Source organism: Melanotaenia boesemani, chromosome 5, assembly GCF_017639745.1.
Source record: "Melanotaenia boesemani isolate fMelBoe1 chromosome 5, fMelBoe1.pri, whole genome shotgun sequence".
In the NCBI taxonomy this organism is placed as follows: Eukaryota; Metazoa; Chordata; class Actinopteri; order Atheriniformes; family Melanotaeniidae; genus Melanotaenia; species Melanotaenia boesemani.
The window spans coordinates 21,188,411-21,209,732 of record NC_055686.1 but is presented as its reverse complement, the minus strand read 5'-3'; the positions used below and the strand labels follow the sequence as shown (position 1 = coordinate 21,209,732).

Below are 21,322 nucleotides of genomic sequence, written 5' to 3'. Positions count from 1 at the left end.
TTTTCAGTACCAGCACACACACTCACACACACAGGGCTTCTGTTAACCTGAGAGGCAGAGGGTCAATCCCTGTGATCCGCAGCCTGCATGCCTTCCATGCAGACATGCCGCCGACACAGCAACCCGACTCCCAGCTAGATTACAGCTAATCAAGCATGGCAGAGCTTTAGGCAGCGACACCATGACACACACGGAGACACACACAGCTAAAACATGTGTATTTTGTGACACAAACGTGTAGCATTTCAATTTCAAAATTTTCCACAATTTGACTGAAGTCAAGAGAAATCACGGACTATAAAATAGAACTGAGTTAACAGTAGAAAAAGACATCGGTCAGTGAGTTGCAGGCTATATTTTTGTCCAAGTTCAACGTTTTGGCCTTTGACATTTTGTTCTCCTGAAAAGGATGTTATAAACAAGTAGTGGATCTAAATGTGACCTGATAAAGCAAAACCTGATAGATGATCTGTTCTACTCTAAATGGGACTATAAGCATAAAGCAAGTTTCAATGTACTTTGGCAGGTCACCTAAAAACAGTAATTCTGCATCAGTCTTGCATCCTGTCTCTCCTCTGAGCTCTCTCCACCGAGAAAAAGTCTTACTCTTACTGTGTCACTTTCTCTCTTTCTATTTCTTTTTCTCATTCATTCATTCATTTTCTATACCGCTTAGTTCAATTCAGAGTCGTGGAGAAGCTGCAGCCTATCCCAGCAACTAGCAGGCGAGAGGCAGGGTACAACCCGGACAGGTCGCCAGTGCATCACAGCCTTTTTTTCTCATTTCCTCCAATAATGTCCCCTTGGGTTTCTTTGCTGAATCAGCCATGGTGGGTGTCCAAAACAGCCAATGTGTTAAAATCCAGTTACTGGCGTTTGACTCGGTGCTGTAAAGTAAAATGCAGCTGTCACGTGATGCTCCAGGTTAGACAACAGCCCTGGGTCCCTACAGGACAATGGCAGTTTCAGGAATGTACATGTGAATGCTTGTGTGCCATCAAAATGAGTCAAAAGCATGGGTTTTTAAGCTCCAAAAACTGATGTAGTATTGCTTTAATCAAAGGCTGTGTGATCACTAGAGTGGGCCCCTGCTGGCCATCAGATAAAATACAGCTTTAAGCTGCTTCTGCATTGGCTTCACTTCACAGACCTGGAGGCTGGATTGTTTTTTACATGCAGAAATGTTGCCCTGGTAAGTTATCCAGATGTTTAATTATACATATAAGTTTTTATTCTTGCATTTTTGTTTTTAATGTGAAACTTATTTTAATTTTAAACAGCAAAGCTCAGTAATTGCATGTTTTTGGAAAAATTTTTAAAAAAGAGTTTTGCACAAGTTTACATGTAAATCAAAATGGAAGTTGCATTGTTTCTGTTGGGTTTCCCACCAGAAAGTTTTCATCTTAACCCCTCAGAGTATTCTCTTGTAACAAAACTACTCTTACAAGCTAAACGATGTATTTTGTTTCAGTGGATTAAAGAAAATCCCCCAACAGTAACACAATGGTACAGAGAGCTACAAAGATTTTGCCGATGAAAAATCTCTCTTCTGCTCTAAAGGGAAAAAATGCTTAATTAAAAGTATGGTAACCAGTCGTATCTTATGCGCCATTTAAATTTCAGACTTGCCACAGAAGGGTGGACTAACTTTTAGAATGAACCCAATATTATAAGAATGTTTTTTTTTATTATTATTCTGTTTTTTGTTGTTGTTGTTGTTCTTTTTTTTGTTTGTTTTTTCATTTATTTTTCTATTTTTTCCCCTTTTTTGTATTTCTGACCATCTTAAATTAATCTCTTCTATGTTTAAGAAAAAAATGGAGGTTTATGCTGGAATATAATGCATTTCTTTTCTACACTAATCTAGTTTACTAATGCACTTATGTAATGTTATTATATGGCTGTGTTTGTGAGTGTTATTTTATTTTATTTTATTTTATTTGGTGCTGTTGTGAAAGTTGTGTTATTGTGCAGCTGTGGTTTGTTTATTGTTTGTTTGTATACTTTTTGTGGAAAAAATCATTTAAAAAAAGTAAAATAAAACATTATCTACAGATATTTAAAGCAGAAAGTCAAGGCTTTAAGAGACTAAAGTTGTGGGGCAAATCTGAAGTTCTGTCACAGCAGGCATTTAGAAAACGTATGACTCTAATATGTAAGAATTTCCATGTGAGTTGCCACTGTGTAATAATTTTCCAGGAGATGATGAGGACCTGGCCATAGCTTGACTTTTCCCATTAAACATTTTTCCAGCAGCTCCAGGTGTCGACCAGCCGCCTGCCTTTGGTCACAAACGTCTGGGATGTAGGCCTTCGTCAGCTCTGTCGTCTTTGTAGTTGGCAACGCGAACCTGGTTTTGTCTTTGTAGTCGTCAAGTGGAACCCTATCCCGGCAGCCACCGTGTTAGAAGAGACAGGTGATTTATGCTGCAGGGGGAAATGGGGTGATCCCACCATCCGTTTCTCCTTTTCTGGAAGTTGAGGCTTGTTCTGGTTGTAGTTACGGCGTCTGCACACACCCTCCAGTCTATTAGTATTCTGAGAGCTGGACTCAGAGGTCCAGGATTAGCGATCAAAAGGCCGATTGGGGGGTTTTCGGGTAAAAGGAAACACTAAACCGATCTGCCCAGGTGGTGTGCCTGAAAAGAGACTCCCATCTGTGGCATGGATGGGTCGAACATGGGCCGTGTGTTTGTGTTTGACATTTATGGGGCGTACACTTTTTGGTGAAGTTCATCTAGTTGGATTTGAACCTTGACCAATTGGATTTCAGGCTCTGAAAAGTGACCTTTGACCTTTTTACAACATATGTCCCCTTGATTTTTCCTCAACCACATTTTAACTTTACATCACACTATGTACCACCCAGTTTATTCACCAGCCAAGCCAGGATATGTACTAACGTTTGGTCAGTTTAAAACCTTTATACTGAAAACAATTAATTATTTTCTATTGCTTGATTAAGAAGGTTAATGGGAAAAGCTCAGAAAATGTAGTTTTATTGTTTTCCTGTTGGGTTTTCATCAAACTTATTTAATTCACTAGGATAATGTAGATAAATAAAACAAAAAGATTTATAAAGTTCCATGTACTAGTATTTAGACTACATTCATATATACTTCAAATCTGGCTTTTATGCTAAATGAGAATATCCTCAATGGGCTTTTTTTCGGTAGATATTGCATTTTAAGCAGCAGTTAAACAATGCATCTCAATTTTTTCTGCTGTTTTTATTTTATTTCATGCATCTATAACATATATTCATAGCTCAACATTTGTAGCTGATATTTTATGAGACATATAAAACAGAGTGATGTTATTATGATGTCTGATAACCAGATAATGCAGAAAATGTGAAAAGATTGCCCTCAAATGTGCTAAAAACTCAGAGTCCAAATTTTTCTTATCAAAAAATATCTTTATTGTCTTACACTCTCTACTCAGATGTCTTGACTTTTTCTATTTAAATCTCCTGCCAGCCATCTCACAGATGGTGGTCTCACAAGTGGGTGGTCTCATCTTCAGCATCTGTGTCATGTGGCAGAGAGGTCTTGGCTTCAGGGAGGTTGTTACACTGCAGGTAGCAGAAAACTACTTGGACCTAAATGCAAACACAGAGACAGAGAGATACATGTTCACATGGAAAGTAGCACAAGCCTTAACTTTTACATCACATCTAAATATACTAAGGTGGAAAATGGATAGCTTGTAATTAGGAGAATAAACATATATATATATATATATATATATATACACACACACACATATATATATATATATATATATATATAATCCTAAGAACACAGCTCTGCTTTTCTTGTCCGTACATCACCATGCCCACCTGTATCACCACCTCCTGAGAGATGTCCACACTGGGCCTGCTGTGCCCAACTCCAGCCACAGGGGGGCGTAAGAGGCTGGGCCCAAACACTGTAGCCAGGTTTAGCTGAGACATCTTATTAACATCCTGCCTCTGTGCAACTCTGGAGAAGAAAAATATTTTTAAAAACATGAGATGCAGAAAACTGGAGACACCACATAGAATCTAATTCTGAATTATAGCTACTGCTTGGCTGTGGGTTTCCGTCGTATTGTAAAACCAGGTGTGACAGCATTCAGTGTTATGAACCAGCTGTTCTTTCATGATGTATGTGGCTAAACATCGTTCACATCTGTAGACCTATAAAAACTAAATCTAGCTGAAGTAAAATCTAAGTAAAATGATCATTTAATGCCTTCAGGACAACTGGAAGGTACATGTGGTTGTGTTTTCTTTTTCGGACCGTTGGAGGTGATGCAGAAGGTAGATGAAGGTGTGGCGGTTGGCATCAGGACAGGACTGCAGCAGAGTCAACATGGAGACGAGCCGTGAGTTTAAGTCCTGGATGTCTTCAAGGGATAGAAAAAACGTGCAGCTTAAATTTAAAAAGTGGGGGGAACTGTCATTGAAGCTTATGGACCATTTATTGTAATATACAGCCGATTTGACTAACATTAGCTTTATTTCACAAATACAAACAAACTCTAAACAAAAGAATAAAGAGGTGAAATCATGTCAGGGTTTATATCCTTGCTAAAGGCTACCTTGCTAAAGATATCAGGGAATACACAGGAACGAACACAGTCATTCTTTTTTTAAATAAATGCTGCTGCAGGGTCCTCTTTGGTCCACTGTCCTGCAGGTTTTCTGCACAATGACCCATTAGTTTGAGTCAGGTGTGCTTAAACAGGGAAACCTGCAGGACACTGGCCTTTAAGGACCAAATTTTGAGATCCCTGCTCTACTGAGAAGCGTTCAAAAGATGCAAACTCCTGTATATAACCAGTGGTTATATAGGAAATATTTAGATTCTTTACTTAAATAAAAATGTCAATACAGCAATGTAAACTTACTCCCTCCATCACAACATACAAAGATGCTTTACATATGTTTTACAAGCAGGAACAACAATACAAAGTGCAATATTAAAAAAAAGCACATTGCTCAAGAAACTTAAAACCTAAAAAACAAGAATATTTAAAACAACAGGTCAGAGCAATTACAGGTAATAGGAAGTGAGTTCCAGAGGTTAGGGGCAGCAATCAAGAAAGCACGGTCACCCCAGGTTCTGTACTCGGCCATGAGGGGAATGGAAAGAAGGTTAATATAAGAGGAGCAAGGACTGCAGGGTGGTGTATGGTAATGATGGAGGTCAGCCAAATAGGAGGGAGACAGGTTGTTGAAGGTGTTGAATGTGAAGAGGAGGATTTTGAATTGAATATGTTGCAGAACTGGAAGCCAGCAGAGTTTGCAGAGCACATGGGTGGTGTGGTCACAGGAACAGATGTGAGAGAGGAGTTGATTGTGGGCAGAAAAATGAGGTTAAAGTGCAGCATATTAAAGTAAAAGTGCTGGTTTGGTCCTTCTGATTGGTTAATTTCATTATGTAACTTCACTGATTTTATTAATGACGCACCAGTTGGTGTAAAGGCACTATGTTACTGTTGTGGCTGCTGCTTTAATCACAGTTTTGCACACAATTACACCAAATGCATCTAAGAAATCATGAGATAATATGTGAAAAAGGAAACTTAAAGAAAATTCAGGTTCTGCTGCAAAAAATGTGTTTAAGGTGTCTGGTTTTTCACTTTGATTTTTGGTGGGCTATTTGAACAATTAATAATAAAATGAAGTCAGACAGTGATTAACAGCTTCCCCATCTCAGGCTTCTGAGTTATAAAATATGACAATTTATGAGACATCAGAAGCCAAAAATGTTGGATTGCACTGTTTTAACTATTTTAAGTGTTTTGTTTACCAAAACCTTAATCTTTAGTTAACTAAATTAAACCAAACTAAGAACTGCAACAGGAATGAAGTGTAAAATACAAGATCTATATGAGGTATATAGCAGAATGTGTATAGAGAGTAGAATATGCTACATAAGTTCATGTCATTTCCCATCACAATGATGAATTAAACTGGTTAAAAATATATATACACAAAGAAAAATGGCTTCATAAAGAGTAAAGGTCGTCACGTGCAGGGTGTGTTGGTCTTACCCAGAGTGCTCGCCAGTTTCTGAAACAGCTCAGTGGGTATGAGAGGCTCAGGCAGCTCTCTGAAGTAAAGTTTGAGAACACCAGACACGACATTGACTTCTGCACTTCTCAGTCTGGTTACTGCTTCCCGCAGGTCTGAGTAGAACCAACAGAGGATGACTCTGATCAGAATTACCCTATCTTCCTTTTTTAACAAGCATAAAAAAACTATATGAGCAAAAAGTCAAGTGTGTTAACCAGCAGACGAGAGATTATGACTCAGAGTTTCTTACAGGCATACGAAAGGTTTGTCTTTCAAAAGAGAAATGTTTCATTTTGAGCTTGCATATACACAACATAACACAAAATAAAATGTAAAAAAAATTGTGTGGTCTCAAAGTTAGGCAAAATTATTCGAGGGGAGCTTATAAGGCTGTTTCCAAACTATTTGGAGTTCATCTTTCTGAAAATATTATTAAGTGGAAAACATTAAAGACATCGTCAACTTTCCGACACGTTAATCTAGTAGCCTGATTATGCAATGCTCAGAGAAACTGTAAAAAAACGAATAAATAGCAACATTTCTGACACTTCAGGAACCAGTTAGCATGTTAAATGTTAAGGTTTGTAACATTAAAATTAGAAAAAGACTGAAAGACACTTAAAAAAAAGAAAAAAACAAAACATCAGGAAAAATCACAAGACTTCTTAACCAATATTCTTTGAACAAGACCAGAGTGGAGATATTTGGGATAATGTACATCATTACGGCTGGTGATGTACTAAACATTTAATGAATGTCAAGTACAGTGGTGGACTATTAAGTCAACCATAGACTCTTCTGTATATGAAAATATCCTGGAAATTACATGTGAGGTCATCTGTGTAACCACTAAAATTTGGCCGAAACTGCGTCAACAAGACAATCGTCCATGAAAAAAAAAGTCTAAATGTTGTAATGACCAAGTCAAAGTTCAGACCTGAACGTGACTGAAATGATGTGGCGAGACTTCAATGTCTCAATATGAACTGAAGCAACAATAAGCAATCAATGCTTAGACTGGTAACACAATGTAGAAAATGATAACTTCAAGTTCTTGCTAATAAAAGTGATTCTACAACCTCATGACTCATGAGATGTACTTTTTTTTCACACCTAGATTCTGACTTTGATGGATAAATAAAAACTGTGTAATATTTCACGTCCTGTTGTCCATCTTTGGTTACATTTTCTTAACTTTATGGCTTCATAAGGACCAGATGAGGTCAAGTTTTGATGGTAATCAGACATTTTTAGCCAAGCTGCAACCATAGTGTTTGTTGTGGTTTTTGGGAGTAACTGTTAATGATTGTTTCCTGATGCATGAAAGCACACCAGTCTTCGCCTTCCTGTGTAAAAACAGTTGACCTGCCTCACTTTAAAATGCAAATAAAAAGCTGGTGTTTTTTTCTGTGTGCTTTCTTACTGCTGTTGAACGCAGCTTTGAGCGCGCTTATGTCGCTGGCAGTCCCTGAGATCCTGTAGATTCCCACCTCATCCAAGCCTCTCCTCTCCACTTCTTCTACGCAGCATCGCACCACATGAGGAACCAGCAGTCCCTCCTGTCTGACAGAGGGTTTAAAATCATCAGAAACATGTCAAGTTTTTGACTCTTGTCCCACTTCTGCTTCGCCTACGGTCCCACAAAACAAGCTGCTTCTCCTTTCAAAACCATCTGCACAAAAAGGCGCAGAAGGGAAATAAAACTCTGAAGTAAACTGTTGCTTTTAGTTTCAAGATCTCTAGTCATGCTTCGATGGGGTCGGCTGGCACTATTTTCTCTTCAGTGTGAGGCAGAGACTTACTGTGCCACTGTTTGAATGGAGACACAGAAGACAGGAAGGTGTTGAGCTGTGGAGCTCGGTGGCTCGAGCGGGTGGGAGCAGTACTTCAGGGATAGTATCACCTCCACCTGGCCGAGCTGTAGCGTCTGTCTCCTCCACCGCTTACTCAGAGTTTTAGACTCAAGCTGATGAACACACAAATTACAGAGTTAGTCTCTTTTATATTCTACTTTTTCAAAAACTGTTTGCTAGTTTTCCCTCAATCCAAACGTGATTGATCCACTTCCATGCTCATCGACAGAAGAGGTTCTTTTCTCATGAAATTCTGCTCCATTTCTTCTCCAAATATTCCTCCGCTCTTTGCAGTCATGGAAATAAGTTCCGGCTTCATCTTTCTCCAGGACTTCTGATGGTCCGTTATGTGCTGAGCTGTGAAGTTTTTCCTCTGATAATGCTACCATGAAGATGGCATTGTGCCAGTGAAGCTGAACAGAATAACACCACCCGTCCAGGATCTAATAAAGCTTCCTGAAGGAAAACCATTTTATTTATTTTCCTTCCTAGCAGTCACTTACTCTCAGAAAGTTGTCTTCATATTCCAGATGTCAACTTAACCTTCTCCACATTCACCTTAATAATCATAATAAAAACAAATAAAATGTTTTGCCTCCTGTTGAAGCTTTAAGTTATGTTCATGTAGCATCAGGTGATCTTTCCTGATTAAATGGATATTTGTGACTGTTATCTCTGTTAGGAACACAGTTAACATTGTTAGCATTTACATAATGTGGGAGCCAATAAGTGTTTAAAGTATTTAAGAGGAAGCAGACAGTAGTAGTAGAGGCAGGTGTTCACCTATACAGGGAAACCAGTTTTTGACTGTACTTTTGCCTCCCAGATGCTGTTGCAGGGACAGCAAACTGTTTCTATATGTTATTATCTGTATTGGACAATAGATGTATTGTTTTTTGGTATAATAAACTGGCTTTCACTGGAGTGAACAGCATTATGCAGGTTCTCATTCAACAGCACCAAGGTGAAGGATGTGTCGAGCTTATTCATCTCAGTGGCTTTAAGGGTTAGCTTATAGCTACAAATTGCACTAGAAAAAATTTATGTTAGTCTGATCAATACCAAACTTTTAAAAATGCATGTAAATTTGTTAGTATAGTGGTTCTCAAACTTTTTCTACCGTGCCCCTCTTTGGAGGAATGAACATTCCCAGCTGCCCGGATTGTCTCCTTGTTATGGGGTGTAGACCAGAATGTTTCCAAGTTGGCAGAACATTAGTTTGTCTGCTACATTTCCCGAATCCCATGCGCCCCCATGCCATGTTTCCCCACCCCCCAGTTTGGGAACCACTGTGTTAGTGTAACCAAAAGCATTTAGACCTTCAAAACCAGACCAGCATACTTAAATAATATGGTTTAAGGTCAAATAACTCCTGCATGCATTGCAACTCCTCAGTAAAACTCAAAAGGACCTAGACATCCTGCACAAGGTCTACAGCTTCATATTTTTGTATTGTTTGACATTTTGTGTGTGTGTATTAATACAGCTAAATTCTGCTCTCTAAAGCTGCTCTTATGCACACATCTGTTCCCTTTTTGTGTCAGACGGTTTAACTAAATTATTCTGATAAGAAGCACATTGAGACTATATTATGTCTCAGAGTTATATAATGTTGTACTGCTGTTATAAAATTTTGTTTTAGAATCATATTATCTCACAAAATCATTATTCCAGTAACTTAAAGAAAAATTTGTGCAGTAAATTCTACTAAAAAAGTCTTGAACATCCTTCACATTGTCCACAGTTTTTGTCATACTTTGGTGAATAACTATTTTACCTTCTCTTGCATGTATTATGACAGGACAGTTGTCCAAATAGACTTTTAGGTCAAATTAAAACAGTAGCACATCTCAAGTGGCCATGTAACCACCTGAGCAAGCTGCACACTTAACCTAATAAAAAACATCTTTTAAACTGAAAAATCTCAAACTCTGGTCCTTGAGGGCCACCGTCCTGCAGGTTTTACATGTTTCTAACTAAACGGTTCACATATAAATGAGGGAAATATTGATGTTACATGTCTTTGATGCACTGTTAGAGTTTAAAAGTTCTTGTACCTTTACAGTAGTTTTTCCCAGAACAGTGTCTTCCTCTGTATCTGACTGACTCACACACAGGACCTTCATGCTCTGTGCGCCGTCCACCTGGAAAGACAGCTCCTGTTTCAAATAAGGAAAACATAATTAAAGCTGACAGACTTTCTCAAGCTTCAGAAAGGAGAATTTTTTTATTTTAAAGTGCTTCAGTCCTGTCTAGCAGTTAGACTTCATGTGGATTTTATTGGTAATGTTTAAAGCACAACCTGGTGACAGAGCAGGAGCAAAGCACAACATCATGTCAGAGACTGTCTAGACATGCAAAACAATTTACTATCCTGCACGTGCTCTTTTTCTAATCTACACAGCCATAAAACATTCATTCAAATGTGATGGATTTAATATGGGTATTCTTTTTTGTGTGTGTGTGTGTGAGAGACATACACACCTGGTCCCAGTGTGGGTTGAGGCCTTGGACTGAAGAGTGAGTCTGGGTCTGTTTATCGTAAAACTCATAGCCATCCACTTCCACACATATATACACACCTGAGAGAGAATAAGTCCAAGACATAAACTTCCTCATATTTTTATATTTCTTTATGTTTAGTGTAACATGAAATGGAAACATACAAGCTGGTTGCTGTAGGCCAGACGCTGAATGGATCGCCACACTCAAAGTCCCACATAATGACTCCACTTCCCCTCCTGGGGAGAGACAAACAAACTAACCATCATGGAAGCATGGATGGACCAACATGAATCTAAGCAGGCTGAATGAAAGGGTAACGCTACGTCAGGACAGAGATGGAGGAAGGTGTAAGGAAAGAACGTGCTGAAATTGCTGGTGGGCCACATGAAAGCTCATGCTGTGAGTGTATTGTATTTCAGAAAGAGGATATGATTTCTCTGCAAGACAGAAAACAGCGGAGGAGAGACTGAGACGGTTTTTATACCAGCATAGGAGCTGTGAAGAGGTGGCTGCTGGGTCATTCTCAGTTTCACACATGCACTAGTGAGAGTGAGAAGGTCTGGAGGAACAGTTTCAAGGTCTAGGAAAACAACACAAGTCAGATTTAGGCAGCTGACACAATAACAGTTATGAGATAAAAAGAAATGATCGCAGGACTACAAGTTTTCTTCGGGACAAAGGTGTTATCTAAAGACCTGTCTGAACTGACCAAATTAGTCTGAAATATACGAAAGCAACTATATGGCTACATAAGAAACTCCTGTTTTGTCGGCAGCAGTGATTCAGAGGACTGCATGACTGTGACAGCAGTCTGTATAGAGATAGGCTAAACTGTACAAAGCTGCAACCACTAAAACACCATCAAGACACGTCCTCCTGTGGTTTGTTTGTTTTTTTTTGCAAATCAGGCTGCTGAAGTTAGAAAAGTTGAAGCAAAGCAGATCTGAGTTACAAAGCTAGACTAGAAGTAAACGGATTTTATGAGCTGTAGCTAAGATTGACAGTCAGCTGACTGAAGTGGACTGGCTGAAACAACCAGCAACACCAAAGTATCTTCCCCCCATTCCCTGAAACGGAATATTTAATGGTTAGATCATTTACACCCCATATAATGTCATTTTGGTGGAACAGCACCAGACATTTCCTGGGAAATTTTCTTTGAAATCATTTCTAAGAAATCTTGAAGATTAAAAGTTTCCAACATGATTAAAGAGATAAGGAAATATAGATTATTTTTTTATGGAGTACTAGATCCTTCAAACTCTTTGAGTTAAAAAATCTTTGTAATGAAATAATCTGGTGTTTGTTTAAAAGTCATTAACATTGTTTCTTTTATACGTATGATTGTGGGAACGTGGTGGTACAAATACATGCATGGAAGAAAAAAAGAATGTGTTTTGTAATGAGTAATGTGCACATTTTTAATGTGTAGAAATGTGCACATTACACTATGTTAAGGATGGGCATAACACTGAGTTTTGCAGGAATAAAGGGCTGCTGTGATGGCTCCAGTGTGCAGGGGATCCTTTGGGAAATAATTTCCTAATTAAATAGGCAAATATTAGTCCTCAATCAGAAAAAGGGCAGTTTTTTTGCATTCATTTACTTGTTTTCATTAGTTTTTGGTTCACTGTAATTATGACTCCTTTTTCTCCTTCTTTGGTTTATCAAAGTGACAGAACCTCAAAAAAACTGTGCACAAGAGCGTCTCGAAAATTTTGATGGGGATGCCAGGAGGTCTAACTGGGAAAAGGGTGGTAGATGTAAATAAGACATTTTGAAAGTGTTGTCACATCTGGTGGTTTTTTACATCCTCTTCATGACACATAAACAGTTTAAACAGACAAACATCACATATGCAGATTGTGGGATGATGCTGCATAAATGCTGCATAATGATCAAGAACACTGTTGTAAAATATATATTTAAAAGTTCATTACATGGTGTTTTTTATTTGAACTTGGACCTCTGAGGTTTACCCAGGTAAAGGTTAGTTTATATTGAATATTTTTTAGAATTTGATTGTTTGTTTTTTGGGTGGCACTCAGCAGTTTTTACTGGCTGAAGAGAGCTCAAAAAAGAGACAAGATGCAAGAAACTTATTTCTCAGTTAAAAACCACTTTAGATAAAAGTGGCTTAATGACAGAACGTAAATAAATCAATATATTTTCTCTTCATCTGTGAGTAAATGTTTATAACTCTAGAGTCGTACAGTTGTTGCATCTTAGCTGGATATCTGTTAAAGTGGTCCAGTTGGTCCTCGTGAACCAGGATAACCAGCATAGTTGATTAGCTTAGCACTGATTATTGTTAAATTTGGAAAGAAAAAAAAACAAACATTATATTTCAGCAAAAGCCAAACACAATGCAGCCAACAAGCATATGACCTTTACACATACATTTGACTGTATTCTTTCTTACCCCAGTGTTGTGTTTGCACGGTATGAGAAGTGACGCACTGCCTCTAAGCCTGCAGTGGAGGCAGTCACAAAGCCAAACTGGCTTGTATGCATCTGTAAGCTGCAGAGCACCTTTCTCTAGAAACTGCATGCAAAATTATCATTCTCTAACTTGGTCTGATTGATTTTAGGTGTTTATGACAATGTCCATTTAACATACAACTGACCTAATAAAATAATCTGTGTTTATGCAGCCAAAACTAGAATATAAACTTATAAATAAATCTATTAAGCCTCACTCACTGTCTGTGGTGAGTTTGTGGATGGCTTCTCTCCATTCTTCCAGTTCATACAGGGAGGAGAAGAGGAGATTGTGACTCTACAGTGAGAGATACAAATCATTTTATAAACTCAGTCTTTAATTACTTAAGACTTCACGATCATTGTACTGGAAATATTAGGATATGTATGTGTGTTTGTGCACCTTGCCACTGGGACTGTGCAGCTCCAGCCTGTAAACAGGAGAATGTATGAGCAGCATTAGCTCCATTTGTTCCAGTTTCTTCTTGCTGCGAGCTGCCAAAGCCAGACCTCTTGAACCCTTCTTCATACAGAGAAATGTTAACATTTCACACATCTGTTGAAACTAGCAGTTTAATGTTATTTCTGCATCTCTTTAATACGCACCGCATGCTGCTGTAGCTGCTGTCGTAGGAGGTGCATTTTTGTTCTTATAGTGTGTAAGCGGACGTTTGTGTCATGCTGTCGTTCTTGGTCTGCAACCCAGTGAAGCCTGAGACCTGCCAGAGGCAGATACCAGCAGAACCTGTACTGATCCTGCTTCCTGCAACAAAAATATATATATATATAAAAATATTATTTACCAGACCTTTACCAGACATGTAAAAGAAAGACAGGTTGAAGATCATCTTATGAGGCTTTGTAACTGTGTTGAACAAGGTTGATGCAAATTAAGCATGCAGGTTGCTGACTTTAACTATTCCAAATACTTGAGCATTTGTTTTCTCAGCACACTCACCCTTTGGTTGCATGTTTGAATCTTGTGCACAGCAGGAGGTCGGTGTAAAGGAAGAGGTGACGCAGGCTGCGTTCACCATCGCTTGCATTCACCACAAAGCCATCACGCATCAGCTGACGCCTCTGAACATGCACAGACACATGCTTACTGATATACTCTTAGACATCTACACCTGTGTATTATCAGTTCATAAAACACGACACTCACCATGCCGTGACTAAGCGTGACCTCTCGTTTACCATGTAAACTCTCGTTGACACCAGACAGGAAGCTGCGAGACAGTCTCAGAGCTTCCTTTAAGGCTCCATAATCCCTGTGCTCCTCTGGTGTTGTCTTCAGGAGGTCCTACAAGCCCACAAAGATGTTGCCAAGTCACACAAAAACACACAAATACAATTAATCAGTCAAAGAAACTATCCAGGGTTTTCTCACATGCAGCACTAATGTGGTCTTGGTTACTCTATCCAAAGGTTTGTACAGTAGAGCTGTGAAGGGAAAAGACACCTGTAAGACACTGACAGCTGGAAATATAATGAAATAAACACATCTACAATATGTACCTTCAAATGTGTATTTAGTCCGAGTTTTGTCTGCACCATTGTTAGACATCATGCTCTGGAGAAACAACAGATAATGTGACACTGAAGCAGTATTTTACATTTGTACTCATGTATTATAGTCTGGAAATGCTGAGTTTGTGGTACCTCTGCAAGAGTTCGAAAGCGAGAATCAGAGTGCGTGCACTTCTTCACAACTTCAACAGCTTTCTCGTAGTTCTCAATAAAACCTCCATAAAGGCTGATGTGGTTTACCTACAATTTAGAATGGTTGGGCCATACTTTTACATCTCTGTACACACACCAACTTCCCTCACACAATAACTGCACGCATGCATGCATACAATGAGAATGTGATCCTTTATTGTAACATTGACTGCTTTGTTTATATATTTATTGCAATCTCTCTGTGGTGTCAGATATGAATTAAAAGGTTGTTTTTGACTTAGTATTCATTAAACCCAGTTAGCATTTTTGAGTTGAAATTTGTTTATATGTAGTCGAAACCTGCTATTTTAGTTACTACTTTTGACTGGTTCTCTTGCCTAATAAAGGGAAGAGCATTTGAGAAATTTATCTGGATTTCACTTCAACATCTTTCCCAAGGTTTCTTCCACTCCCAATCTCTAAGCCAGGTTTTAACTTTCCGATTGGTGGATGGCTGCCCTTCTCTCTGAGAGCTGCCCAAACAGCATGTAGAAACAGCTTTAGCAGCAATACCCTGAAGCAATCATTTCCCATATGATGTTATCAGTCTGTCAGTGGCTTTTTCTTCTTAGACCAATCTGTTGTAGATTTGCTGCTGTGTTGTCACGCAACACAGTTTGAATCTGGGTTAAGAAAGTAGAACCACAACTCTTGTTTTGTCTCTATTCCTTTTGTGCTGAATTTATGCAATTCATCTGCCCATTTCTCTGTTATTTCAGCATTACTGTGTTTTTAAAATGATTCTGTCTTCATCCACCTTGACAGGAACAGGTGGAGCAGTAGATCGTTGCCAGGAATTTACCTGAACGCTACTGGATGTTGTCACCTACTTCTGTAGAGGTGAATGGATGCAAGCACCTGCTGACTCAGTTCTCAGTTCATCCATTCCTCACAGAACATGCTACATAACCACACAATCTCACCCTGCAATAGTCAGGAGTCTACAACATCTCTATCTACTGTGCAAAAACAGTCACCGTCGATAACCTGGGGCTCAGTGCCGGGAGAATTTGACAATTAAGTGAAATCCAGGAACTATTGCCTGATACTGGCCAGGCTGCAGAAAAAATGTGAGACTGAGACTACTGTATAACTTGTGTTAATCCTGCATATAAATACTAAAGCATGTGTATGCCTCTTTTTTATCTTTAGGAAATGTTTAAATATAAAAATTCCAGAAAATATAAAAAACATGCCATGGGTCCATTAAATGTTGTAATTCTGTGCTGTTGTCTTTCAGCCTATCATGCAGCTCTTTTTCTCCTTATCTTGGTTCTCCAAGACTCCAGGAGTCTTCCACCTTCATCCAGAACTCCACTGCACATCTACTCTCATACATCTGCCCTTCAGAAATACTTTTTTTACCATAACTTGTCTCTTCTTATTAAAATAAACAAATTGCTGCATTCAAGCCACATGATTCAACTTTCTTCCCGATTCTGAGGCTCATTTTGAACTTCAGCGAGTCCTGATCGTGTCTACATCCCTAAATACATTGAGTTGCTGCTATGTGATTGCTATTTGTGTTACCAAGCAATTGAAAAGGTGAACCTCATAAAGTGGGTGGTGACTGTATATTGTGTGCTTATCGTTATTCTGTCTAAAGATTAAGAGATATTGAGACTCAAAACTGAAACATAATGACAATAAACTTACCATTTTCAGAAAAAGGTCCCCCACCTCAAGCTCAAAGTGTCTGTATCTCATTCCTGTTTCCTCATCAGAACTGAGCTCTGTCTGAGAGTGAGTGCTTAGACGGTCCTTCAGGTCTGAATAGAAGCTTTGGTGAACATCTCTAATCTCAGGCACCTGGTAGAAAACAGTCTGGACCTGTGGACTGGATAGCACTGGCTGAGAAGTTCCAGCCGAGGCACGTAGAGCCTTCATGGGCTACAAGAAAGTCATTTAAAAGTGCAATAAGTCATAAGATAGAGCAGAGCTAAAGGCCAGATATGCATGGCAGTGTTCAAAAGTTAAAAATAAAAAGAGAAATGGGCGTGGAAGTGAAATGAACAAAGTATACAGTTCCAAAATATCTGTTCAGCTACGCTCTGACAGACACTGAAACCAACACTATAACAAGCGGAACACACAGCACATTCACATAATTACACACACACACTAACACATGCATAATGCTTAACTACAGAAGCAAACAGCAACCTTACTCAACCATAACACATGGCCTAAAATAACTTTCATTTCAGTTCTCATATCCATAGTTTTTTTTTGTTTTTTTTTGTTTTTTTTGTTAAATGAGTCATAACTTTACAGAAAAGGGAAACAGGGATTGGTTGTTGATGTTAATCACAGAGAGAAAAGGAGAAGAAATTGACTATAAAGCAAACAGCCTGCCAGTATTATTCCATCATTTCCTGCTATCAAAAGGAAATATTTTCACAATTTTCTGAAAACAAAATAACATCAAGGTCCTTTGTGAGCCCAACACATTCACAGTGCCTTGAGAAAGTATTCATACAAAAATATCCCAAGCACTGAACAGCTCATGGAGCGCATTTCAGTTCATCATTTGAAAATGGAAAGAGTGTGTGTGGTTCCAGAGTTTTCAGATTTTCATTTGTCATACTTTTCTACTTCGCAGTCATGCACTACTTTGTGTGTTCATCCACAGTTTGTTGTTGTAAAGTGACAAAATGAACATAAATAAACTAGTTTCGTTAATTTTATACCTGTAAAGCTGAATTAATTAGTGCTACATAATTCCCATTTTATGTTTAAAGGGACATTGTGTAACATTTTTTTTTTGTGAAAATTGAAGCATGCTTGTAAATATGTGTTATCATTGGTGTATTATGACCTCCGGTAATGATCTGACACATTTGTAAGTGAATAATATTAGATTTATTTATACATATGACGGCTGTAGCACCAACATGGAATCCATGCGAGCCAGAGCACAGTGATTGATACTTGGAGAGGCTTCCTACCTCGGCAAGCTGAAAAATCTGTTAAATTGTTATTCACAAAAATTCAGGACCATGCATATGCAGCAGCAGCGTGGGAGGCGTTTTCACCATCGCAAAGAAAGCGAAAAAGGACACTTAAGGGTAAGGTAAGAGATTTTTTCCAGGACCATTTTTACTATATTTCTTAAAATCCCCTTTACACCCTGATTGTAGCCAACTAATTAAATCCTCTAACACAAAAATAAAAAAAAGAATCAGTCAATTGTGGAACTGAAAAAACACCATCCAATCATTTTAACCAACCCATTCTAAAAGCTTGGTTGTGATATGTCCCCCTTAACCACTCTGAGCGTCCCCCTTAGAGCACTTGTAGAGGAAATGAAGTGAGAGGCGAACTTGGTTAGCTTACTACATGTAAATACGGTACACACTTAAACGTAAGGAACATTATGTCAGGTATTTTCTTACCTTTGAATGAGCTATGCAGAAACGTTAGCGAAGATAAGCGAATCGATGCTGCCCAGCGCTCGTGAACCCTCGGGAACAAACATTGCATGTTTCTGTATTTTGCTGGCGTGGTTTCGGGGGGACGTCTAAAGGGGTTCAGACTTTTGAATTGTGTCTTTTTAAAAGGCAGCATGTCCAGACGATACAAAAAAGGGGGAACAGCACTGGTCTAGGTGGGAGGAGCTCAAGAAGTAGAGAGATTTTAAAAGGGATGCTGAAGCTGACAGCTTTTTCTCTGACAAGTAAGTCAGCGGTACTGCCAAAATGAGCCTGTTTTTGTTTTTAGTTTGATGGGATGCAGTTTGCAGTACTTATAAAATCACAAACCTCTTCACTTGAGCGTACACTCCATGAACTATTGGATGACGTGCTTTCATTGGTGTTGTCAAGGCTTCTTGAGACAAAGCAGCTGCCGTGGATGCAAATCGTGTTTGAGATATTAAGGTGCTGGAAAGTGCCATACATTAGAATGTAATACACAATTCCAACACTAGATGGCAGTAATTCCTACACAATGTCCCTTTAAAGCCAAAGTGTAACTGAAGACAAAGACTAAGCTAGGCTATGCGCTAGCTAGCATTAGCTAGACTACCTTAGCTACAAAAAGCCAACAGAGGCTTTAATATACTTCAAACATTCATAATTAACTTAACTAATCAGATAAGATGCATTTGTCTTTACAGGTGTCTGTCTATTGTCCAGTGCTTTCCAGTTTAGACTTTGTGTTATTAATTATTGCACATCAACTTGGAGTTCAATTATTCTTTAGAGAGACAAACTCTATTAAACCTATCTACCCTATTAAAAACGAAAACTAAACAATGAGATATTAAATTTAAACCCATGACTAATTCTCATACAACTGAAAAAAAACATGTGTATGCAGAAGGATTTAAAGCTATCACAGAACGGGAAGTAACACGGTATATTTAAATAAAGTATAAAAAAAAAACTGTGAAACAAAACTGTCTAAAACTGTCTGTCTAAATATAAGTCAGCTTAATAAGTGTGGCAACAGATGAAGTAAAAAATGGAAGTTAAACAGTGATGATAAGAACAGGGCGTTTCCTATATAGATTGAATTATGTCTGAGAATATGATGGTGTATGAGACTAAATTTTGATACTGAATTAGAGTAGGTTCCGGTCCTGTTTTAATATAAATGATGTAAAATGAGTGAAATTAGAATTTATTTTAATGCTTCCATGTGTGTTCATGTTACCATCAGCAAGGTGTCCAGCTCTCTGAGATAAACCTCCTCACTCTCAAGGATACCTTTCAGGACCACAAGCCTTTTCTCCAACATTTCCTCTGGGCTGCATAGCGTCTGGAAAACAGACATTTAACAAAATGACGATACATCAGGGAATCAGTGTAAATTGACTCAACAAAGAGAGCAAGGGGTCAATTATATCTTTACGTGAACCTGACAAATGACAAGATTTGCAAATGAATACACTGTGTTAAAATTATTCTGCATATGCTGTTTTTGTTCATTTCTCCTACACAATCAATGCAAAATGACAGTAAATACAGTTAAATTGATATTACTTAATATAATAGGCTGGGTTTTATTGAAAAAGACTGCAGGTGATGAAAACAGTGTAATATTTAATTCTTAACAGTTTCAAAACATTAATTTTTAGGAACTAAAAATTAAACCTTTCATGTTTTTTGCTCTATGTAAGAGGTCATTTTTCTAAAACCAAATCTTTATGCCTTGTAGGAAAATGATTTTACTAATAAAGGCATGGTTTTTCTTTTATATAATGACAGGAAATGGCCAGTTAGTAACTGCACATATTTAGCAGAGATCATTTTGACACCCTCAGACACCCTAAAGAGGCCTACCATCTCACTCCCCATTATTCAAACCCAAAACATCACTCCACCACCACATTGCTGCCATCCCACCCTTATTATAAAAGAAAATCAGGAAGTTGTATGTCTGTCTGTGTTTAAAATTGTGGTTAAAAAAAAAAAAAAAATCTATTTCTGCAATATAAGATACTTCCCTCTGGGTCAGTGTGCTTTGACTTTGCTTGTGGTGTTAGAGAGGCAGTAAAAGTTAATTTAACAGGCTCTGCATACTCCCTCTTCCTCACTTTAGTTTCCCTGATAATTTACTCAAATACAGGTACATGAATGGATAAAGAATAACTAAAATATTTCTCTTTTAAAGTAGTAAGTGCACCCAGTCGGTGTTGTTTTACTAGGATTTTTGGTGCATCTTGTATTTCCCATTTAGCCTTGGATCCATCTCAATTTACCAGCTGGTATCATGGAAATTAGATGACTGAAAGACTAAATGCCCACAAGAGAAAACAAGTAACTATAGAGTCTAGTGAGTGATAGGCAACACTTGTAATGTGGATTAAAGGTGAACTCACTGGAGTGTCCGGGAAGTCTATGCTCTCAGTGTTTAAAGGTGAGAGAAAAGAAGACACTGCCTCCTCCTGGAAAACATCCTCCTCCAAAACATCCACCTCTTCTTCCACTGCAGCAAACACACACATACAAAAGTAATAAGTATGAAAAGACAATAATAAAAGTTCTTCAAGCCCTATTAACGTCGAAACACTAACATTGTTCAGTTAGTGATGATGTTGATTGTGCAAGTAGGACTTGCTCAATTTTAGCAAAGCATTTTTTAACAAGTATCATGCGTCATTCCCCCTCACCTGGAACACGATGTGAGTCCAGATAAAACACTGCTTCTTTGTAGATATCCATACAGCAGAGATGAGTCTTCTCCTCGCAGCACAAGCAGAGTACTGGAGGTGCACCGTGTGAGCAGCTCAGAAAACTTCCTCTTTCTGTTTAGGATGAATACAAAAGAGGAAAAAACTGCTTCCTGTCTGCACGAAACCTGGTGAATGTTTATGAGAACTGCTACCTGGCCATTTATCTATTCCTACTGTTGCACCAAGCTTCCTGTAAGTTGGTCTATTTCAACATATTTGCCACAGAGTAAACGTTATTTAAATGTGGCTAATTTCGGGTTGGTATTTTACCATTGAACCTTCTCAATGTGTATAAGAGCTAATTACTACTCTTCTATAAATGGGGATGTCATTTCAAAACAATTCAGCACAAAAAAGGATGCCAATTTGTATAAATCCATTTAGTTGTAAGCTACAGTCTGAATGTATGTTAATTAATATTATAGCATGCAGCAAAACAAACAGCAGCCCCAAAACAATCTAATGTGTGATTTATGAATTAAATAGAAAATAGTTTGCTGGTTTTTCTTCCTTTGTGTTA

At 38.3% G+C, this 21,322-nt stretch overlaps 1 protein-coding gene across 2 annotated transcripts; it reads right to left on the bottom strand.

Annotated features, from left to right (window-relative positions):
* Positions 1-3,236: 3,236 nt before the first annotated feature.
* si:dkey-33c9.6 (active breakpoint cluster region-related protein) lies at positions 3,237-20,855 on the bottom strand. 2 transcript variants are annotated; one of them, XM_041986718.1, is made up of 22 exons: positions 20,740-20,855; positions 20,449-20,555; positions 19,281-19,385; positions 16,281-16,514; positions 14,565-14,672; positions 14,421-14,475; positions 14,293-14,345; positions 14,068-14,205; positions 13,861-13,982; positions 13,509-13,665; positions 13,306-13,425; positions 13,125-13,200; positions 10,906-11,001; positions 10,583-10,657; positions 10,401-10,498; positions 9,974-10,075; positions 7,866-8,029; positions 7,487-7,626; positions 6,042-6,176; positions 4,283-4,388; positions 3,841-3,982; positions 3,237-3,600 (listed from the first exon to the last, which is right to left on the bottom strand). In XM_041986718.1, the coding sequence occupies exons 1-22, from the start codon at positions 20,789-20,791 to the stop codon at positions 3,499-3,501; spliced, it is 2,487 nt and encodes an 828-aa protein (XP_041842652.1). In that variant the 5' UTR covers positions 20,792-20,855; the 3' UTR covers positions 3,237-3,498. The 2 variants fall into 2 exon arrangements, with proteins under 2 accessions (XP_041842652.1, XP_041842653.1); XM_041986719.1 differs by having other exon boundaries at positions 13,306-13,422.
* Between the last annotated feature and the right edge of the window lie 467 nt (positions 20,856-21,322).